Source organism: Notamacropus eugenii, chromosome 6, assembly GCF_028372415.1.
Source record: "Notamacropus eugenii isolate mMacEug1 chromosome 6, mMacEug1.pri_v2, whole genome shotgun sequence".
NCBI classification, from domain to species: Eukaryota; Metazoa; Chordata; class Mammalia; order Diprotodontia; family Macropodidae; genus Notamacropus; species Notamacropus eugenii.
This window is the reverse complement of record NC_092877.1, coordinates 297,649,939-297,666,216: the sequence shown is the minus strand read 5'-3', so window position 1 is coordinate 297,666,216 and position 16,278 is coordinate 297,649,939. Positions and strand designations below refer to the sequence as shown.

At 35.6% G+C, this 16,278-nt stretch overlaps 1 protein-coding gene across 7 annotated transcripts in view; it reads left to right on the top strand.

Moving 5' to 3' along the window:
* The window catches only part of C2CD6 (C2 calcium dependent domain containing 6), a 124,444-nt gene that overhangs the window by 105,384 nt on the left and 2,782 nt on the right, over positions 1-16,278 (top strand). For all 7 annotated transcript variants that reach the window (XM_072617258.1, XM_072617255.1, XM_072617256.1 and 4 more), the window contains 4 exons: positions 872-941; positions 4,704-4,831; positions 7,870-7,947; positions 9,033-15,020. In XM_072617258.1, the coding sequence (XP_072473359.1) occupies positions 872-941; positions 4,704-4,831; positions 7,870-7,947; positions 9,033-15,020 (6,264 nt within the window). The remainder of the gene's footprint in view (positions 1-871; positions 942-4,703; positions 4,832-7,869; positions 7,948-9,032; positions 15,021-16,278) is intronic.

Below are 16,278 nucleotides of genomic sequence, written 5' to 3'. Positions count from 1 at the left end.
TAAAGTAGTGATTTTTGGAAAGAAAGTCAATAAATTTCCATGACTTGTCAATTAGCAGCTAATTGATCAGCATTGGGAATTTAAATTTTATTTTAAAAAAATATTCTTGGAAAAGATATCAAAACATCAAAGGCCATAGTTGATATCAGTCTAGCAACTTGCTCTGCACTTTGATACACTAATAGCTTACACTGGTATGCTAAATGAAAGGGATGTTAAATGCAAGGGATGTTAAATTGGTGTAATAAATGGAAAGTAAGTTTTTTAAAAATTTAACAATTTTCTAAAATTTTGAGTTTCAAATTCTCTTCCTCTCTCCCACACCTTCCCCTCCTTGAGAAGGCAAGCAATTTTATTTCACAGGAATATTGTGAGGAAAACACTTTGTAAGACTTAAAACACTATATAAATGGAACTGTTCTCAGAAGAGTTATGATAAATGGAAGTTTAAAATCTTTGTAATGCTACCAGATGTAACCTAAAGCTATTCTGGTAGAAAGGCCCTATTCATTTTCTCATGGTTCAGAGGTCTGTTATGATAAATGCTTTCCACGATGCCATTCCTCTTTCACTTCTTTTCTAGACTCTGGAGAACGGTTATATGTCCTTAATCTAAAAAACAGCATCACCTCCTCTTCTCTGCCTAACCCACCCTAGCAATACTTTTCTATTTCCTAAGTCAGTAGTCTGCCCCAGGGTGCTGGCACCTATTAGAGTAGTTAAATTTTAGTCGGATTTTATTATCTTTATGTAAGATTTTTTTAAGATGAATTTTTATGAAAACTTTCAGTCAAAAAATAATGCTAAGTTGGTAAAAGTGAAATACTAATGATATCCCTTTTTCTTGTTCACTTTTCCTTGTCTGCTTCAGGTGTCTTCTATTCCTCGACATGTTTCCTTTAATATTTCACATGAAACCATAGAATTACCCTCAAACGCAGGTACATGATTGTTAATACTTCAGTACTTAATATAATAATACAAATATTTAAATTATTGTATAATATTTAAATCGTTGTCCTGGTAAAACCTGAAACTAGAATTCAAGGCATAAGCTTTCCTATTTAGTTTTGAATTTGAAAACAGAAGTTTTGTCTATTACATTAAATGATGAGTGGAACATAAATAACATGAGATTAAAGTATTGATGGGAAAACTAACTGCTTTGAACAATCAAATAATAGGAGAAATAGATAAGTATATCTTAAGAATAATTTAATATACTGCTCAGTGACTTTATGAAATCGACCTTGAGATGCTAGCAAACTAGCTATATTGTTTAATCTATTGAAAAGTTGTAGAGGATAAAGTTTCTAGGTAGGTGAGAGGTAAGAAAATGCCATGGGAAAAAATATTGATGTTTCCAGAGGTGCTCTTTAGTGAGTAGACACAGGGGAAGAGGGCACAAGGATGTATTGGGAATGTAGAAGTGGAGCATGGCTAGACAGGAGGCAGCTTCCCAAGAGCAGCAGCTCGCCTTGAACTCTATCTCACTCCTTGAGTGGAAATGAAATGCTAGAAAAAATGATGGGTCAGATTGAATACAAAGACGAAAATAAAATCATGCCTGTAATCAAGGAGTTCTCATGTTACCCAGGGATACAAACTGTACATAGATACCCATGTACAAGGTAATTTGAGAAGGGAAAAGTTCACTGAGAACTAGGGGATCAAGAGGGAACTAGAGCTAGGTATTGAAAGATGATTAGAATTCTGAGGCAGACTAGGAGTGAATGCAATCTAGTCATGAGGGACAGCCTAAGTAAAGACGCCAGGATAGAAGATAGTAAGTTAGCTCTGGAGAACAGTCAGAAGTAAGGTGTGGGTGAAATTGCTGGACTGCTGCTCTGACACTATGCCTAGAGGTAGAAGGACTTCTATCTCAAAGGTCTAGTGTTATCTTAATTGGGTGCTTAGGTCATTGCCAATTTCAAAAGCATTAGGACTTTGGACATGAGACCTGGCACGGAACCAAGTTAATTCTGTAATATCTTCTGTGTATTCCTAATCCCTTGCCATCCTGTGACATAGTTGCAAAGCTGGCACCAAGTGCAAGTTGTCTGATCCCTGAGGACCTAGTCTTCTCTTCCAAACTCTGTGTTATTTCCACCCATAACTTTTCTGTTTGGAGAGCAAGCACTGTCATCAGTATAGCCCTTCAATATCACAGGGCCTTGGAGGGTGGGGGTCCAACTAACTTCCTGCTCTGATCTCTCAGATCCAGAGTTGCTGCTTCCTGAAGTGAAAACTTTTCCCAGCTACTTCTTCCCATACTCTCATCTCCATCCAGCCCAAGCCTACCACATCCTAGTCACAGAATTAAAGAAGAGTTGGAAAGGAATTCAAAAGTCCAACCCATGCCTGAGAAATAATTCCTAGATATGCTATGTATGTGACAGATTTTTCATGAAAACATCCCATGAGAAGAAAGCCATGATTTGAGCCAGACTGTGTAGAGTTTTTACAAGCTAAACAAAGGAGTTTTTATTATATCCTAGAGACTATAGGAAGCCAGTGGAATTCATTGACTAGGGAAGTCATATGGTCAAGTCTGCCCTAAAGGAGAAGGGTGGTCAGCAGTGTCAAATGCAGTAGACAAGAAAAATTGAGACTGAGAAAAGACCATTAGATTTTGTAATTAAGAGATCATTAACTTTGGAAAGAGTAGTTTCAGTTGAATTCTGAGATGAGAAACCAGACTGCAAAGGGTTGAAGAATAATAGTGGAGGCAATGAATGTAGTCAGCTTTTTCAAGGACTATGACATAGCCATATTGCAGTTGGGATTCTCATGCCAACAATTTTCAATGCTACTCGTAAGGTTAAATTTGTCTCCTTGAATTAGAATCATTAATCTTGCTTTTAGCCATACTTTGTATATATGCAAATAGACATCTGAAAACATGAGTGTTATAACTTGCTCCTTTCTTTCAGATTCTTCTGTGAATTTCTGGGTGTTTCTACTGCTGTGCTTTCTTATACCGAAACTAATGGTTTCTGGTTTGGTAGATTTACATAAACAATTTTTTCCAGTTAAAAATTCAAGCTATAAACTTTTAAAACAAAACACTTAAATAAAGCATTAAATATTAAAACAGATTTAAAGCAGTTTCGTGATACTCTCCAATAGCTGGTGGTTTGTTTTTTTTTTACTTTGCATATTTGGCCTAGAGTCATAAGAGTGAGTAATCTTCAAAACCTTTAACAGATAGGTTATATTAATACATTTAGAGATTTTAACTAAAGTGTGTTTTGCAAAGTAGTATTATAGAATTTTAGAGGTCCCTAATAACACTCTCAAAATGCCCCCCTTGAATTAGTAGAACCTGTCAGTAAGAATTTATGTGATAGCCCCCAAGCCTTATTATTGCTTGAGTGATATGGAAAGGAATTCATTAGATAGAATCAAGATCGGTTTCATACTCTATGAATTCATAGTCTTTCAGTTTTCAAACAATGCTACTACAAACTCTTATTTGTCTGAACATCTGTATAGAGTGAAAGACAGCAGGATACTCAAATGAGGTAACTGTCAGCAGGATGGGCAGAAACTTGGCTTTAAAGATACACTGAAATACAGCTTAGAATATTTTGAACAGCTGAAGAAGCAGCAGCTGTCAGATCAGTTTGGAATCTGATAATCAGAAATGAGTAGGGTCTTTAATTTTGTTCGTTTTGTTTAAGGTTTTTCTTTTTAATATAAGACTGTATCAAAGCACTCCCAGATTCTGCAAGCAGTGATTTAAGACTATAAGCAAAGAACTATCTGTCTGTCTGTCTGTCTGTCTGTCTATCTATCTCTATCTATCTATCTATCTATATATCTATCTATCTATCTATCTATCTATCTATCTATCTATCTATCTATCTATCTACCTGTCTGTCTTTCTCTGTCTATATGTATGCAAATATCCATATAGATTTGTGGGTATATATACATACATACACAAACACACATATATGTAACAAGATTTATATAAATACAAGCAATCATAGCCACTTACCTCTCCACTCCTTTCTGTGCTTCTTTATAATACCCTTTCCCCATGTTTTCCCACCTCCTTTTCCATCTATATTGTTAAAAACCATATACTAAATGACTAGTTAGATGATACCATACTAGGCACTGTGAAAGTCAGTGCTTACAAAAATAGGTATGCTCCCTGCCTTTAAACACCAACAGCCAATAATGTTTTTGAAAATCAACATATTCAGTTAACATTCATTCAGTATCTACTATGAGCAAAGAGGCACCATGCTAGGTATCGTGCCTATAAAAAACAAAAATTACATTGTCCCAGTTATCTATTGATTATTTCACAGTGTATGTAAGAATTACTAAGAAGATGTGTGTATATATATATATATATCCATATATATGCATATTTATATATACATGCATACACTACATTGTCTACATGCATGTACTATATATACATTGTTTGTATACTTGTGTGTATATATATATGCACATGTGTATATTCACAAACACAGTCTTCCATTCACATGTCTTTTCTGTAATTCCTAAATACACTGTGTAAACTCAGCAACTTGTCTGCAGTTACACAGTTGTGAAGTTGTCAGGCTTCTGACTGACTTCTGCCCAGTGCACTTTCTATTATATGACAGCACTCCTCACAGCAGCTATATGATATGTTACTACTGCAACCATAATTGGCTAATTATTTCTTAATTCTTTTCTAGATGTGCTAAAAAAAGATGAAATTGAAGGATATATTAGCTTGGATGAAGATAAAGACAAGGATGAGGGAAAGGAAAAGTACAAGGAAGGGGTAGGGGAGAAGCATGAAATAGATGAAGAAGAGAATGAGGTAAATGGAAATCAATAATCCTCTTAGTTTATTTAATCTTTAAGATTTAGTTTGACTTAATCTTTATTAAAAGTGATCTGCCATAGCAAGGATCTTCCTAAAAACCTTACAAAGGAATATGAGAATAAAATAAATCTTAGTCAGCAGCTGCTGTTTGATTATTTGCAGATTTAATAGGTATTGTGTAATAATTACACTAGACCTTAATACACAGTATGTGACAGGAAATATAGGACACTCTTATAGGATTATGATAAAGTACTTAAGAAATCAGGGGGGTAGCCTAAATATTGTCAATTCTTTGGCATCAGGAAGTTTGCATGGTAAGAAATATTAATCTACCATCTCCTGAAATTTCGTGAATGAAGATGCTGCCCTTTGGGTCTTGAAGGCTTTTTAATGTTTAAGAGTATCTGATAAATATACAACTACCCTGTTGAATGATTAAAACTCATCCAAAAGTATTCAGCTACTAAAGTATCAAAAGGATCTCTAAGACTGTCCCACAGAATAGACCCCAAAGAATAACTATTTCAAGAATCTAGTATTCTGAGGAGTCCAGTGAACCACAATGTATGTACACTTTAAAGTGTGGGTATGGAGCAGGGTACATTCAGATGAGTTTGATAGGGATAAGCTACATTTGACAGGGAGTCCTCAGTCTTGCAAGAAACCTACTTTGCAAGTCAGCTGTTTAAGAGCTCCAGTGAGCAAACAGCAAAGCACAAACTACCATCTATGTCCACTATGCACAACACACCTCAATAAGGTCATCTTCATCATAAAAAATCTGACAATATTAGCAACTGAAATAGCACTCTGAGACCTACAAAGGGCTTTCCGCATGAGTAGTAACTGATTTAGAAATATTGTGGAAAGTTTACTTGCAGAAAACCAAGGAAGAGACTTTGATATGGATGAGTGACACAGGGACCCAGTGACTGGAACTTGGCACATGGACAGGACTTGCTTATCAGGAATAATAATCCCATTTTACAAATGAATAGACTCAGAGAAGTTAAGTGGTTGCAGTTCTAAGTCTCTACAGCTGAAATTCAGATTCAGGTTATCTAACTTGCAGTGGTTTGACAGCTGGTTTGAAACCTGACATTGAAGTATGTCAGAAAACAAGTACTTTGTAAGTATGCTTGAACTATGAAGGATGATAATTTAACTTGATCGAACCTAGTTCAGAATAAAGATATCTGGGCTCCAAAAAACAGCAAGCATAAAAAGGTCATCAGAGAGAATTGATTTATTTTATAGAAAATATATTGACTATAAAAACAAATGCATTTGTGTATATATCTGTTTGTATAGGCATATCATAAGGATACAAAAGAGGGGAAGGAGGAAGAGGGAGGAAAAAGACAAAGGAAATAGAGATGAGTTCTTCATTTCATTAACCCAAGGGAGATAGATTTCTTAGAACTTTGGCTAGGGTTGTAAGATCTTTCTCGACTGCTCCCACCCTTCCCTACCCTCATATGCACACTCCTAATGCATACAGACATGAATACATACTTTTAGCCCATCCCTACCATTAATCACAGTTGTTGTTAAAAGAAGATGACTTTATTTGAAAAAGGACTTAGAAGAATGAAACAATTGATGAAGCCAAAACCAATCTATTTAGAAATACTACACAAAATTTACTTGCAGGAAACCAAGGAAGAACTTAGACATGGAAGAAAAATACAGGAACCCAGTTACTGAAACTGGGGCACAGGGCTCACTTATAAGAAATAAGACAAAAATTGCAGTTCTAGAACCAAGGTACAATGGTCAGAGATGGAATGCTAAAAGGCTAACTTGTTGCTGAGTGGGGAACTATGGTTTCAGAGATCATTTTATTACCTCTGCTTGGGGTTGGCCTGTTACAGAACCTGTGGTAAGGAGTGGGAAAATGAGGCTAGGATAAAGACAAGTAGGCCACTCCATCTGGAATGCCAAATCAAAGAGATAGGATTTTACTATCTAGGCACTGGAGAGCCAGTACACATCTTGATTAGGGTCATACTATCAGATGTTTAATACTATTGAAATAAAACTTGATTCAATTATGTTAATTGGAGAAGCACCATAGTTTAGAAGAATGAATGCTGAATTTTGTCATTGGAAGATCTGCCCTTGAATTCCATTTCAAACTCTAGTTATGTGAGCAAGTCACTTCACAAGTCTGAGAGACTCAATTTCCTCTACAGTAAGATGGGGGTAACAATGCTTGCCCTATCTACTTCAGGAATTGCTGTAAGGAAAGTGCTCTACAAACTTTCAAGTACTATGTGAATCTGAGTTATTGTTAGTATATTCAGGTTCAATAAATGTATTGCCAGTTTGATTAACTTTGTATGTAATGGTACCCCCTCTCTGCCAACACTACACATCACATGAGATAATAAATAGGAAAGTGCTCTGAAAAAAGTAGTAATGTGCTATACTAATAAGAAGTGAATTTTTGCCCCACATATGGACTGCCATCATGGATGTATGTTAAATAACTCCAATTCCCCTAACCACTATCTTGACTCTTCTTGTAATCTTCACTTAATAGCTTAAGGAGAATAAACTCAAAAATTGTAGGACTGTTTTGACTTTACCATTTTCTCTATTGTTAATCAAGAGTCATTGAAAAATCCATCTTGGCATCATGTCTGTCAAAGCATCATCATCCAGAGTTTTTCAAAGCCAAGTTTAGTCACATTTCATTATGTTTAGGTATTTTTTCCTTTACTTCTGCCTGAATAGGTATGCAGTTTTTCTTTTTCTAATGATAATAGCCCTTTTCTTTGTGAATGATTTGAACTCACAAACATAGTAGGAAGATTTAAAGTAAAATATCATAGAAGGCAGAGCTGTAATCTTTATACTCATAAAGACTTTGATCATTGGAAAAACCTACCATGTTGGGATTTTTGTGTGAAAAATACTCTCAGATTTAAAGTTACCCTTTCACTATGGATGAAGTACTGTCATAAAAGTTCAGTGATCTCTGAGAGGAATTCTGTATTCTAAAACTGGAACTTCTTTTCTTCAAGATTGTTATTAGGAATACATATGGAGAGGACTACTCTTTTAGAGAAGCACATCCTGAAAGCATGCCACTATATCAAGGGGTGAGTCCTCGGTTATCCTAGATTATCAATTGATACATTTGTTATCTTTTCTGGTGCATCTGTATACATATTTTAGGCATATAAAGTCAAAATAGTACTTGGCACAATAGGCACTTAATGTTTATTGATTTTTTATTGTTTAATTGCTTATGGTGATTGTTTATTGAGTAAAAATATAGAACAGTGATAAAATGATGACATGCTAAATTAAAAATAAATTAAAGCAAATATTAGCTTATCTAATTCATATTTTAAACATTTATATATATATATATATATATATATATATATATATATATATATATATATATATATATATATATATATGTTGTATGATATGAGCTCTTAACTGATAAAATTCATCCTTGTCTCTTTTGGTGGTAATCTAATCATTGTCATTACCAAACTGTCTACAGATATAACACCAAAATGTTATTGTCATCACAGAACTGGCTTTGGCACCCTCTCTTATCATTGCTAGATGAATTTGAGCCTCATCAAATAATGAGACTACATTTTGGCATGGTGCCACATTTTCAGTGCAGGTTAAGTAGAGCATATCCATTACTTCTGACACCTTGCCTTGAGGGCAGATCCCAAATGACTTTATATTTGTCTTTACAAAATTTTAAAAGATTATTCAACAGCATATTTTGCATTTCAGGGTCAATCTATTAGTGTATGTAGGGTATTTTTGTGCCTGTAGGACTCATTGGTAGACTCAGTTACTGTCTCATAAGAAAAGATAACATTATTCATTGAATTGATATTTAAAGTTATATCATGTATTTTTTGTTAAGAAATATGCTTTTAGACATTTTGGATTGGTTCATCAAATATATGCATGGAAGTTAATTTTTACCCCTGGAAACTAAAGAAAATCAATTTTATAATGTCACTTTTTCTGTCAAATTTTAAATGTTCCTTTGAAAAAGAATATCTTTTCTTGGTTATGCTTATGACCATACTGAGCAGAAATGTGCTCAGAGGAAATCAGACAAGGATGTTTCGTAAATTCAAAATAAGAGATGGTTCAAAACTTCTTACTGGTGTTTATTATTTTTATTTTGTTTTCAATATTACAGTGCCAGAAAACCATCATTATTAAGAGGGAAAAGTTTGAGCCTTTTTTAAGGAATATAACTGAAATTCCCATTGAAGAAGACGATAAAAGAATTCAAAATATGTCTGTTTGTACAGTTCTTAAAAAGGATACATCAAGTGCAGAGATTATAGAGCATGAAGATCAAGACCCTCCTTATGCACCAGCTTCATCAAACTTAACAGAAAATTCAGAAGACTTTTCCTGGGACTCCAATCCTGATATCTTTACAATAAAATCTTTAGACACTGAAGAGATGGAAAGAGGACTATCAAGTCTTTCTTTAGAAAGTTTTGAAGGAGAATCAACCTTTACTATAGATATAGATCTTGTTGGGAAAGGGCAGGAAAACCTCCTCTCAGAGCTATTAGATCTTAATCCAAGTCTGGAAAAATTAGAAAAAACAGTGGTTCTAAAATCAATTTTAAATGATGACTTGAAGGATCTTTCAGAAGAATTATTTTCAAAGCAAAGATTCCTTATGGAGACTGAGGTAGAAAAGAAAGGCCAGAGTAGCTTGGAGACAGATACATTGGAGAAGGCTCAAAATGAAATCAAGGTTGCGCAGAGTGAACAGATTGAGCTTTCTGGAAAGAAAAGTTCAAGTACAAAATCTTCAAAAAAAGATCTCAAGATTGTGCAGAATGAACAGTTGAGTGAGCTTTCAGGAAAGAAAAGTTCAAGTTTAAAATGTTTTAAAAATGATCTCAAGATTGTGCAGAGTGAGCAGGTAAATGAGCTTTCAAGAAAGAGAAGTTCAAGTTTAAAATCTTCAAAAAGTGACATCAAGAATGTTCAGAATGAACAGTTGAGTGGGTTTTCAGGAAAGAAAAGTTCAGCATCTAAATCTTCTTTCAAACTTGACCTCAAGAGTGTGCAGAGTGAAAACATTGTGCTTTCAGGAAAGACAAGTTCAGGTTTAAAATCTTCCCAAAATGACCTCAAGATTGTGCAGAGTGAACATATTGAGCTTTCAGGAAAGACAAGTTCAAGTTCAAAATCTTCAAAAAATAACCTGAAGGTTGTACAGAGTGAACACTTGGTTGAGCTTTCAGGAAAGGCAAGTTCAGGTTCAAAATCTTCCAAGAGTGACCTGAAGATTGTGCAGAGTGAGCAGTTAGGTGAACTTTCCGGAAAGACAAGTGCAAGTTCAAAATCTTCTTTAAAAACTTCCCTCAAGAGTGTGCAGAGTGAACAGATTGAGCTTTCAGGAAAAACTAGTTCAGGTTTGAAATCTTCCAAGAAAGACCTCAAGATTGTGCAGAGTGAACATAGTGAGATTTCAGGAAAGGCAAGTTCAAGTTCAAAATCTTCCAAGAATGATCTCAGGATTGTGCAGAGTGAACACATTGAGCTTTCAGGAAAAACAAGTGCAAGGTCAAAATCTTCCAAGAGTGACCTCAAGGTTGTGCAGAGTGAACATATTGAGCTTTCAGGAAAAACAAGTGCAAGTTCAAAATCTTCCAAGAGTGACCTCAAGATTGTGCAGAGTGAGCAGTTGGGTGAACTTTCAGAAAAGACAAGTGCAAGTTCAAAATCTTCCAAAACTGACCTGAAAATTGTGCAGAGTGAGCAGTTGGGTGAACTTTCAGAAAAGACAAGTGCAAGTTCAAAATCTTCCAAGAGTGACCTGAAGATTGTGCAGAGTGAGCAGCTGGGTGAACTTTCAGAAAAGACAAGTGCAAGTTCAAAATCTTCCAAGAGTGACCTGAAGATTGTGCAGAGTGAGCAGCTGGGTGAACTTTCAGAAAAGACAAGTGCAAGTTCAAAATCTTCCAAGAGTGACCTGAAGATTGTGCAGAGTGAGCAGCTGGGTGAACTTTCAGAAAAGACAAGTGCAAGTTCAAAATCTTCCAAGAGTGACCTGAAGATTGTGCAGAGTGAGCAGCTGGGTGAACTTTCAGAAAAGACAAGTGCAAGTTCAAAATCTTCCAAGAGTGACCTGAATATTGTGCAGATTGAGCAGTTGGATGAACTTTCAGAAAAGACAAGTGCAAGTTCAAAATCTTCCAAGAGTGACCTGAAGATTGCGCAAAGTGAGCAGTTGGATGAACTTTCAGAAAAGACAAGTGCAAGTTCAAAATCTTCCAAGAGTGACCTCAAGATTGCGCAGAGTGAGCAGTTGAGTGAACTTTCAGAAAAGACAAGTGCAAGTTCAAAATCTTCCAAGAGTGACCTCAAGATTGCGCAGAGTGAGCAGTTGAGTGAACTTTCAGAAAAGACAAGTGCAAGTTCAAAATCTTCCAAGAGTGACCTCAAGATTGTGGAGATTGAGCAGTTGGGTGAACTTTCAGAAAAGACAAGTGCAAGTTCAAAATCTTCCAAAAGTGACCTGAAGATTGTACAGAGTGAGCAGTTGGGTGAACTTTCAGAAAAGACAAGTGCAAGTTCAAAATCTTCCAAGAGTGACCTCAAGATTGTGGAGATTGAGCAGTTGGGTGAACTTTCAGAAAAGACAAGTGCAAGTTCAAAATCTTCCAAGAGTGACCTCAAGATTGAGCTTTCAGGAAAGACAAGTGGAAGTTCAGAATCTTTAGAAAAAGACCTTAAGATTGTGCAGAGTGAACAGATTGAGCTTTTAGGAAAGACAAGCTCAGGTTCCAAAAATGACCTCAAGATTGTGCAAAGTGAAGAGTTGAATGAGCTTTCAGGAATGGCAAGTGTAGACTCCAAATCTTCCCAAAATGATCTCAAGATTGTTCAGAGTGAACAGTTGGATGAGCTTTCAGCACAGACAAGTTTAGGCTCAAAGTCTTCCCAAAACGACCTCAAGATTGTGCAGAGTGAACAGATTGAGCTTTCAAGAAAGATAAGTTCAGGTTCCAAATCTTCTTCAGAAAATGACCTCAAGATTGTCGAGGTGAATGAGCCCTTAGGGAAGACAAGTTCAGGTTTAAAATCTTCCCAAAATGACGTCAAGATTGTGCAGAGTGAACAGTTGGATGAGCTTTTAGGAAAGATGAGTTCAAGTTCAAAATCTTCAAAAATTGACCTCAAGATTGTGCAGAGTGAACAGCTTGAGGTTTCAGAAAATGCACAGAATAAAGAAATTGAGCTTTCAGAAAATGTGAATTTAAGTTCAAAATCTTCAGAAAATGATATCAAGATTTTGCAGAATGAACAGATTGAACTTTCAGAAAACACAAATAATACAAGCTCAAAATCTTCTTCAGAAAATGACCTCAAGATTGTGCAGAGTGAACAGAGTGAGCTTTCCAGAAAGAAAAGTTTAAGTTCAAAATCCTTTTCAAAAGAAGTACTAAAGTGTAATCGAACAGAAAGTCAAATACTAGAATTAACAGAGGAAGTAGAAGTAGAAGAATGCCATATTTCTCAGACATTTGATGAGCCTGAGGAACAGCTAAGTATAGAAGAGGGAGATTTGACAAGTGGAAGGAAACATAGTTTCAAAAAGAAGCATCCAGAAGAATATTTTCAGAAGAATTCAGAAGAGCTGGTACACAGTATCTCAGTTTTAAGTGTAGCAGAAAGTTTTGAAAGCCCAGAGGATGTGGCCCTCATAGAACAAATTTCCTCTGAGCCACAAATCACAGAACTGGACTTAGAGCACAGTGTATCATTGCTGGACTTTCCAGAAAGTTCACTCACAGTTTGGGATAGTGGTTTAGCTTCAACAAGCCAGGAACCGAATGAAAAACATTCAGGAGTAGATCTATCAAAGTCTAAATCTTTTGTGAGGCATATATTTTTACAAACATTTCCTTCAGATTCTTTAGATTCTGGCATAGTCGGTGTGATAGAATTAGATAAAGAAGACTATCAGAGTACATGGCTAGAGAAGGAAACCAGTTCGCCTGAAGAAAGACCCACAATGATGGAAGAAGGCTGGAAATTATCACTAAAGAATTCAAAAAAACAGTTCCCACAAGCTAAAGAAGAAGATTTGCCTCAGAGAGATCAATTATATAGAGAAAAGAGTTATGAAGAAAAAGATCTCGATTCTGTTTTGGAAAATGCAAGTGCTTACATCATGCATAAACTTAGTGACTCAGAAAAAACCCGTCTAAAGTCTTTTGTAAGCAATGTCTTTAATACTCTTTCCACAGAAAACATTACTGAATTAGGCTTAGCATCAGGGGCAGAGGTAGAAAAAGAAAACCAAACCTTTTCTGTTCCAGAGGGTGAAAATGAATTTGAGGAATTAGATGCTAATTCAATAATTAGCATGGAGAAATCAGATGATACCAATGTAAAACCTGTTGCCAGCCCTAAGCGTAGCAGTTTTGAAGAGTATCTATCAAGATCAGAAGCAGGACATCTAAATGGTGATTTAAGCAAACACATCCAGAATTTTCTTGTAGAAAGACTTTCAGGACAATTCCCCAAGGAGGATTTGCCAAAAATTCTTGAGGACCTTTATTTGATAGATGACAAAAAAGAATCACCAACTTCTGTCAAGACTGAAATACCTCCAAAAGAGCAAAATAATTCCAAAGATTTTCGAGAAACTTCCCCAAAAAGTATGCCTTCTGTAAGTAATTCAAATCAGCCTTCATTTGATGATAAACATTTAGAAATAAGATTAAGAGCCCTTTTAAGTGAAATCCTCCAACAATATATATTAAGTAACTATACAGAAACCAAATTAATCAGGGAAAGAGAGTCTGAGAATAGAAACCAAAACTTGCCTCCGTATAGAACTAAAACTGTCCCACCATTTTCACATGAAGTAAGACATGATTATCCAGAAAGGAGTTTTTCTGGAGAGAGTGAACTACACAGGAGAGGTCTTTTAAGTCAATCCATACTAGACCTTTTAACAGTTATCTCAGAAAGTGAACTATTAAATCTAAAATCTGATTTAAGCAAACGACTTCAAAGCATTTTCATAGAAAGACTTTCAAATATGGGACTAATCACAGAAAGGGAATTCCATACTATCCATGAGAACCTGTCTTTGATTAATTCTAGTGATAGAGCATTAAGATTTTTAAGCTCAGATCTGAGAGGACTAAGCCAATTTCTGGAAAGGCCTTCCGAAAAGCAAAGTTACAAAACTTTTCCAAGAAATAAGTCACAAGAGGTTATTGATGAAAGGCTTTCAAATATAGAACTAGCCAGAAAGTTGGAAAGGGAATATTTTACCTTGCATAATATTAAAAGAAGGTCATCACTGGTGAGAGAAGATGAAAGGCAGTACTCCAGAGAAAGAGTTGGAAAACATGGTCTAACAGGAGTAAAAGCTTCAAGAAAAAGTAGTCAAGAGTTCCTATTTAACAACTCATCAGAAAGAATAAAACTAGTGTTAAGAAGAGAACAAAAATTGCCACAAGTAGAAAAAACTGGTTTTGAAGAGGAGATCCAAGACTCACATGGCTGGTATAATAGACCAAAAACAAGCCACTCAAAAGCTACTTTGAAAATCAAGCCTCTGGGAAAAAAAGAACATATTAACATATATAAAGTGACTGTCAAAGAAAAACCTGAGCCAATAGCCATACCATGTGTCCAGAATTCTGAAATCCAATCAGAAATGAAAGAATATTTCTACAAATCCAGATTACCCTCATCGAGTAATACTTATGCTTATTTAAATTCCGATGATGAGGAAGAATCAAATTTGAAAGAGCAGTATCATGGGAAGTCCAAAGAGAACAGCAAAAAGAAGCCACTATTAACAGTTACACAGTTCCAGAAAGAGTTACAAGCTGTTTATGTTAAGCCAAAAGAAACTAGTACTGAAAAATGTGCAACCACCCCACAATCCTTTGACCATAGCCGAATTGTAGAAATTAACAATTCAAAACCATCTATATTCCCAGAAGTCTTAAAAACAGAAAGCTTAAAACCTAAACTTCGACGAGAAAGAGAGTATGTTGAGAAACAAAAACGGCCCCTTTACAGGACAGCTAAGATATTAGCAGCTTCACAGCCTGCCACAAGACTGCTTCTAAAGAAATCTCCACAAAGGACACTGCTATTTCCTTGGGCTGGAAAAAGAAATACACATGTAATAATGCTTTTCTTGCTCTATTTTTTTTTTCATTTTTTGGTAAAGATCAGTAAATATTTCACTTTTGTTCTCACCCCAGGAATGGGGAGATATATATATGTATGTGTGTATGTGTGTGTGTGTATGTATCCTAATTGTCTCAAAGTACAGTAAACTGACTGTCCCCCCCAAATCAAATCATTCTTTTGAAAGTCAAACACCATTTTACCTCACCCAAAAATAAATCACAAAATTCCTTTCAAAGCAGTGCCATCATAAGGTCTTCAATGTTTGATGGCACATTTACATATTTAAGTTTAGTTTGGGTCTATAGGGACAGGTGGGAGATATTGCACTGTATTAGCTGCATTTTCATATCATTTTGATGATTATCAACTGCAAATTTTTTAAAGTCCATTCTATCTTCTCTCTGCCCGCCCCCACATGATCCTGGGCTATCTTCTGCTGAAATCCATTTCATCTTTGTATTCCCCACTATGCAACACAGTGCCATACATAGTGGACACAGAAATGCAAACTAATTTTCAATATTAATTAGTGCCACCTTACATGGATATAGTACTTTTACAGTTTTCAAAGCATTTTCATATTATCTTCATTTGCTCCTCACAACCACCTCATCGGGTTGTCTGGACAGGTTTATCAAACCACACAGATGAGGAACCTGAAGCTCAGATTAATCATTTAACCCAAGGTCACACAGCTAATCCCTGCTGGATTTGGGGCTAGCTAGTGTTCTGTCCATGACACTGCATATCATCTAGTCAGCTAGCATTTATTAAGTGTCTGTTACGTGCACGTATTGGATTTGGAGTCAGGGGACCTAGGTTCAAGGTCCAGCTCTGCCACTTACTACTTATGTGACTTCCCTGGCCCTTCACTTCCTTAGTTATAAAATAAGACGGTTGGATTAAATGACATCTAAGCTCACTTCTAGTTCTATGAACTTAAGGAGCTAAATTTTCTAAGAAAAAAAAACTCTACACTGAATTGAAGTAAAAAGGTTTAGAGGCTTACTGATTGCTTTGAATTAGCTGTGTCACTGCTTTCCTTCATACACATGGATAATTGAGAGTTGATTATAGTTGAGAAAAATTCTCAAGACTTTGATGTATAAAATTGACTTATTTGAGTGAATATCTGTGTTTTCTGTGTTACATGTAAATTGTTCCCTTAAATGAGAAACAGGACTTATTTCAGAATATAGTTTAGAGAATATACTTTTAGTTTGGGTAGTGCATTTAACTACTTTATA